This window comes from Arachis duranensis, chromosome 9 (assembly GCF_000817695.3).
Source record: "Arachis duranensis cultivar V14167 chromosome 9, aradu.V14167.gnm2.J7QH, whole genome shotgun sequence".
Lineage (NCBI taxonomy): Eukaryota > Viridiplantae > Streptophyta > Magnoliopsida > Fabales > Fabaceae > Arachis > Arachis duranensis.
This window is the reverse complement of record NC_029780.3, coordinates 6943138-6949660: the sequence shown is the minus strand read 5'-3', so window position 1 is coordinate 6949660 and position 6523 is coordinate 6943138. Positions and strand designations below refer to the sequence as shown.

The window sequence follows — 6523 nt, the reverse complement described above, 5'->3', positions numbered from 1 at the left end:
ATGAGTTCCATATGTATAGGGACAACCCAATTTCTTAGTGGAACTTACGTGTGAGGAATCTTTTGAACATGAAAAAGACTCTAGTTGCAATGGGGTTCATAAAGCATTATGTTCATTCATGCAAATATCATTTCAAATTTTATGTATATCGTTGATGCAAGAGTATATAAATTAAATGGTTTTAAATTTAACATATATCTTTTGAAAAAAAATATTAGGCACATAAAAAAAATAAGTCAACATGTATTTATATATAAATAAATATATTATTTAATTTATTTTTAATATATATTTTATATATACGAACGTCTAATTTAGTAATTTTTTTTGTACACACATAAGATAGCAGTAGAAGAGCAAGTTTGTGCATCTTTTCTGTTTTATTGTTTTCTTATATTAGATGCAAAGCTGGATTAGATTAGACTTGTTGACATTTGTTTTTTGGTGACTAGACTTGTTGACATTTAATTTTGTGTTCGACCTCACCCTTCATTTGTTTTTTTTTTTCTTTTTTTTAAATAATTAATATGTACTGTACAAGAAACTTCTACTCTTTGACCAGTTATTAGAAGTCATATATTTACACACACAATTTCGGTTTATTTATTAATTGAGCCATTTATTAAATTCAAGCCAATTCTGGTTAGTGACTTAAACATTTATCAAATTAGTTTAACTTAAACATTTAGAGAATATATAAAGAATATAAATAAAAGAAAGAGGAATACCTCAAATTAATTCAGTTTCTAATAAATTTTAAACTAGAGATTTTGTTCTTCAATAAATTTTAATTATCAAGTTAATTTTTAAACTTTTATTTCGTTAGACAAATAAATTTTTCTATTAGATTATTCGTCTATATAAAAAAATTTATATGAGAATTACTAAAATTTTGATGTAAAGATTGATTTATCTAATAAAATAAAAAATAAAAAATTAATTTGACAATTAAAATTTGTTAAAAGTTAAAATGTCCTGCTAAAACTTATTGGGATCTAATTTAGGGTATTATAACGTAAGGAATGACAAAACATAGATGATATATGCATGCAGAACTCAGAATAGGATCCTTTCATCATCAATTCATTTTGGACTCTGGCTAACCTTTTTTTTTTCTCCATTTAAATATTTCTAAGAAAATAAAGATAGATTATATTATGTTAAGCTATGTTTGGGAACACTAAAATAAAAATTAAACTTAGTTTATGTAGAGACTAGCACACATAAACAAAGAGCACAACATATGCAAGAAATGATTAGCAAGATGAAGGTAAAGAATGAAAGACTGGTGTTGTGATTGTAAAATATGTGATTATCATGTGTGTACAAGGAGGATCGGAGAGCACACACATATATACTAGATTACTAGTAGTGTTAGTAAGAAATAGCAGTTCCCCCTCTATATTAATTTTAATTTGTTAAGAAATTAATTTTTTTTAACCAACAATCAATTAATAAAATTGTATATAAATGAAGTTAAAAGAGAAAAAACTAAAAAAAATAAAAAATATAAATGTTAACAATTACAGGATTCAAATTCTTCTTTCATAAACTAAATAGCAACTGAGCAGAGGTGGTATAGCAACAGCTTTGAATAAATTAGTCATCTCTGAGAGAAGTAAGAACTAAGAACCTTCATTGTAGCTTCGCAAGCGTCGTTTGCTAGTGTGAACATGAAGAACAATGAGTTCGATCGGGTGACCAACAAAGAATAACAAATATTAAAATTCAAATTAAAAAGGAGAAAACTACTAAATAGTAAAGATCTCGGAATAAAAAAATTAAATTAAAATTAGAAGGGAGCAAGCCACCAATTAGAAGGCACCAAATGCTTCCGGATTAGACAGAAGCATGTTTTTTAATTTATTGATAACAAAAATAATTATAAAATGTGATAAAAATAAAAAGTAAAAAGGGGAGGAGAAGGGGTTGCTGACGGGGTTTTTTGTTTGATAGTTGATACTTGATACAGCGGACAGCCTTTATATACCCTTCCTAAACGAAACCTTCGAAACTCAACACTCAACGGAGATTAACAAAAATAAAAGAGAAATGGAGACGGAAGTGATTTTCTTATGCAGCTACGGTGGGCAGATCAAGTTCCACGACGGAACCAACCAACACATGTACGAAGGCGGCAAAAACAAGAAACTCCGCGTTCGCAGCAGCATCAATTTCAATGACTTGATCGCCGAGCTCGCCGACAACAGCGGCACTGCCGACGTGGCCTACTTCGAGTACCAGATCCCAGGGTACGGCCTAGAAACCCTCGTCAGCGTCACCAACGACAGAGACCTCCGCAACCTGATGCGGGAGTTCGATCCGAACATACCCGACGACGTCAAGCGTATCTTCCTCTTCCCTGAGAAAAATCCTTCACCCTCTCCTCCTCCTCCGCAGCGCTTGGAGCGCGTCGATTCACCGCTGCAAGTCGCTGAGAACGCGTCCGAGCTGGAGGCAGTTGCAGGTCCGCGTGTGAACCACGTGGTTCACTACTTGATGCTTGTATCGGCCGGTTTACTCTTCACAGCGGTACTACTTTTTTTGGTACCCTTCGTATTCACCCTTCAACCGCAGAATCATTCAGTTATGGTCGTTAACGACGACCTCAAGAGCACTGGAACTATCGCACCACTTGGATCTGATGATCTTGATGATCAATCTGTCTCCGACAAAGCTGCAGCAGTACCGGTATTTTTTTGCTCTCTATTTTTTTCTTTCTTTTATGGTTACACATATACTAATATTTCTCTTTGTTCTATTTTGTGGATGTCAATATTACCATGTATATGATTATGATTGAACCTACCGATTTCTTCTATTACTATTAGCAGATATGTTTTTTCTTCATCATTAAGGGTATAGCATATGTCAACAATTCCTATGGTACGGTCTTGTCGTCGAGATCGTGCGTGGGAATTGTAGCTGCACGTGGATCCGACGCGCTAGCTTAGTCCACACGTTGACATATATGACCAATGAATCTGTGGTCTATTTTCAACTTCAATGTCCTCCAGGACGATGGAGAAGGAGTACGGTGCTCTCACAATGCCGTTAAAAGGTTTTGTTTTGCTCTTCTAGTTTTTGGTTTTTCTTTCCCTCTCTTTCATGAATCCATTTTCCTTTGGCTTCTACAAGGAGAGAGAATATAATAAAGGCGGCCATGCCGCTATATAAGGGATTTTAAAGTTTATTGAATGAAATCAAGCATGGAAATTTTAGTTAATTTAATTTCCTTGGATTGATTGCTTTTGGTGAATGATTGAGGAAAATTGTTCTGTGTGACAACCATTTTTTAAAATACAGTCTAAACTTTTTTGTAATGAGTTTAGAGTGTGTTTTATATGACAGGCAATGTCATCTTAACATTCCTCGTAAAAAGAGGGATTGGAATGTGGTTTCAAGAGAGTGAAATAAAACAATGAAGGCACTGTTTTTTATGGACCAAATATGGGCTTCACCTTATACACCTCAAATTAGATGGAAAACATATGGAGGCTATAATGAAATTTATTTCATTATAAAGCACTTAATTGCTCATCATGATCAAATTAGTTTATTAAATTCTCTTGAATTCCATTTCACTTAACCCTATATGGCTTTGCTTGAATTAATGATATAGGGAGGAATGAATTAGAGTCTAATGGGGATTTAATAAACTTTTATCATTTAAATTGACAAATTGATGACGGAATTCATTGCTATACATAATGAGATAGATTCCATCTGGTTCCATATCAAAAGCTTCATTCTTGTTTCTTCCAGTTTGAGAGAGGTTTCGGTGAAATCATATTTTGTCCAATTAAACAGTGACGGAATGGAACATAATTCTACTCTTTCTGACTCCGTTGCATTACTTCACTCCCTTAAAACATCATCTACTCCACTCTTTTAGATTTCATCATTCCAAACCTACTCAATATGTTTGAATTGATGGTTTGAGAAGGAATAAAATAGAGCTCAAAGGGATGCAACGGATCGGGCTTCCACCGTTTGGATGTTAATTAAATTCTTATTCTCGGGATTGTTAGTTAGTGATTGAATTGATTATATATATTCCACCATCTCATTTCCCATATTAAATAAGATAAATTCTAGTTGTTTTGGACTAATTTTTTGTTTTACTAAACATTTTTGTTTAATTTTAAATCATGTTATTTCATGAATCTCGTTTGATTGTCTACTTTCAACTTCATCATCGATGGTATGCAAGTGTGACCTACTGACCTTCATTTGTTTGTTTTCATAACTCTTATGTTCTTTCATTTTTTCTTCTTATGTGACGCATATCTGCACCCAAATAAAATAATTTAAATATCATTTAATATACTTTGTCTTTAAATGTTAGGCTTTCGATCCGTCGAATGCTGCAGATTTTTATGTGTTTATCAGTTTTAGAGGCAAGGACTCGCGCATCAACTTCGTGTGTCATCTTCACCAAGCTCTCAACCAACAACAAATCAAAGTCTTCATAGATCACAAGCTCCCAAAAGGACACAGCATATGGCCTTCACTCTTAAAGGCTATTGAAAGTTCACATTTATCTCTTGTCATTTTCTCACAGGACTATGCTTCCAGCAAGTGGTGTTTGCAAGAATTGGTCAAAATATTAGAGACCATGAAGCAACAAGGACAGGTTGTTCTCCCTGTTTTTTATAATATAGATCCATCACATGTGCGCTACCAGCTTGGAAGTTTTAAACAAGCATTCGAAAAGCACGTGCAGAAATTTGACCCAATTGTGGTTCAAAATTGGAAGACGGCTCTCACTGAAGCAGCAGATTTGATTGGTTGGGATTCAAAGTCACCCTACATTAGGTGACGGCTTATTATTTATTAGTTATCGGAACATAAAATAAAATAAAATGATTATTATTCGATTAAAAGTAAGTCAGTCAGTCTAATTAATATGGACTAAGTCTAATTAAATTGCTTTTAGTAAAAGAATTAAGTCTAACATGCTTTTTAATTTTGGTTTATTTTATATTATGTTAGGGATGATGATGATCTTGTTCAGCAGATAGTGGAAGATGTTTTAGAGAAGAAGAATCAATATTGCAAATCCAAGGCTTGAGCTGAGAATTATTCACGATTCTGAAGCTTTCGGTCGTCATGGACGACGTGGATATATAAACACAATTAGCAAATATATGTGCTTTATGTTTTAAAATTAAAATAAAGCAATCTTTGAATTTTCTCTATTGTAGGGTTTGAAGGATTATCAGCAATGTGCTTGAAGTTTAATTTGAAATTGTATTATTAGGAGGAATTATATTCTAGTGAGTGTTATAGAAGAAGGATGAAAATCTTTTTAAGCAAAAAAGTTGGTAAAATAATAAAGTGAACAGTTAATTATTTTTAAATTAAAATAGTAGAATATATATTTTATAAAAATTATAAAATTAATAGTAATTAATTTTTTATTTCATCATTTTATAAACTTTTTATTTTAGAAAATCTAAATTCATACAGAAATATCATTCACCGATAATTAAGGTTGTATTATATATTGTAAAAAAAAATTACACATTTGTTTGGTGATTTATATATTTTATGTGATAGTTTTCAAAATTTACCTAAGATATTTATCTGTATTATTATTGTTATTATTTACTTGGGGATATTTTAACATTTTCTTGAATATTTTTCATTCCTATTCATGAAAATATAAAACTTATTATGGAAGGGAAGTTCTAAATATATATAACTTTCTTGATAATGATTAGTTCTTGAAAATACATTTTTTATGACATCTAAGAAACTAATAACATACATTACTATTACTTGATCTAGCGGTATAAGAATACACCTTGTTTCTTTCTTTCTTTGTTTTTTGTGATCTTAAATTTAAATTTTTAATAAGGATATAATAGATCATCAGAACGCCGACTAATTAAATTAGATTTAATTTAGTAAAGTTTTATTTTTCAAAAGTAAGTTTATGAAAATTATTTTTTAAAGTCAGTTTTTTAAAAATTATCATATCTGCGTTTGATAAAATTAAATTAAAAATAATTTTTAATAAATATAAGTACTATAATTATGTTTGATAAAATAATTTTTAAAAATAAAAAAACTCATAATATATATATGTATAAAATAAAAATTACTTTTTTTCTAAATATAAGTACACAAATTTTTAATTTATCAAACACAAAATGAAGTGTTTATGCTTTTGAAAAATATAAATTTCTTTTAAAACAAATTTATCAAATCAAATCTTAGTGAATCTATAATAATAACTAATAAAATTTAGATATTAATAAAAAAATACTTTGAAAAGGATATGATTAAGACACTCCAACTAGCTAGGGAGCTGTATGTTATTATTTTTTTAGCCATTGACTCGGTTAATAAAAATTTAAAATATAATTATTTTGGTAAAAATAAATAAATAAATAAATAAAAAGAGGAAAAAATAAAGAATAAATTAAAATAAACTAAATGTCAATGGATTGTGATTTTTTTTTTTAAATTAAGTCATGGATAATTGAAAATAAGCTTTTTTCCATCTGGTCCGTAC

General features: G+C 30.2%; 2 protein-coding genes across 2 annotated transcripts in view; one reads left to right on the top strand and one right to left on the bottom strand.

The window, feature by feature from the left end:
• Nucleotides 1-6523, bottom strand: part of LOC107464522 (uncharacterized) — a 67645-nt gene that overhangs the window by 56046 nt on the left and 5076 nt on the right. The gene's annotated exons all lie outside the window — the stretch shown is intronic.
• Nucleotides 1923-5261, top strand: LOC107464532 (uncharacterized). The gene is made up of 3 exons (XM_016083461.3): nt 1923-2691; nt 4349-4818; nt 4996-5261. Exons 1-3 carry the CDS (start codon nt 2053-2055, stop codon nt 5072-5074), a joined length of 1188 nt encoding a protein of 395 aa, XP_015938947.1. The 5' UTR covers nt 1923-2052; the 3' UTR covers nt 5075-5261.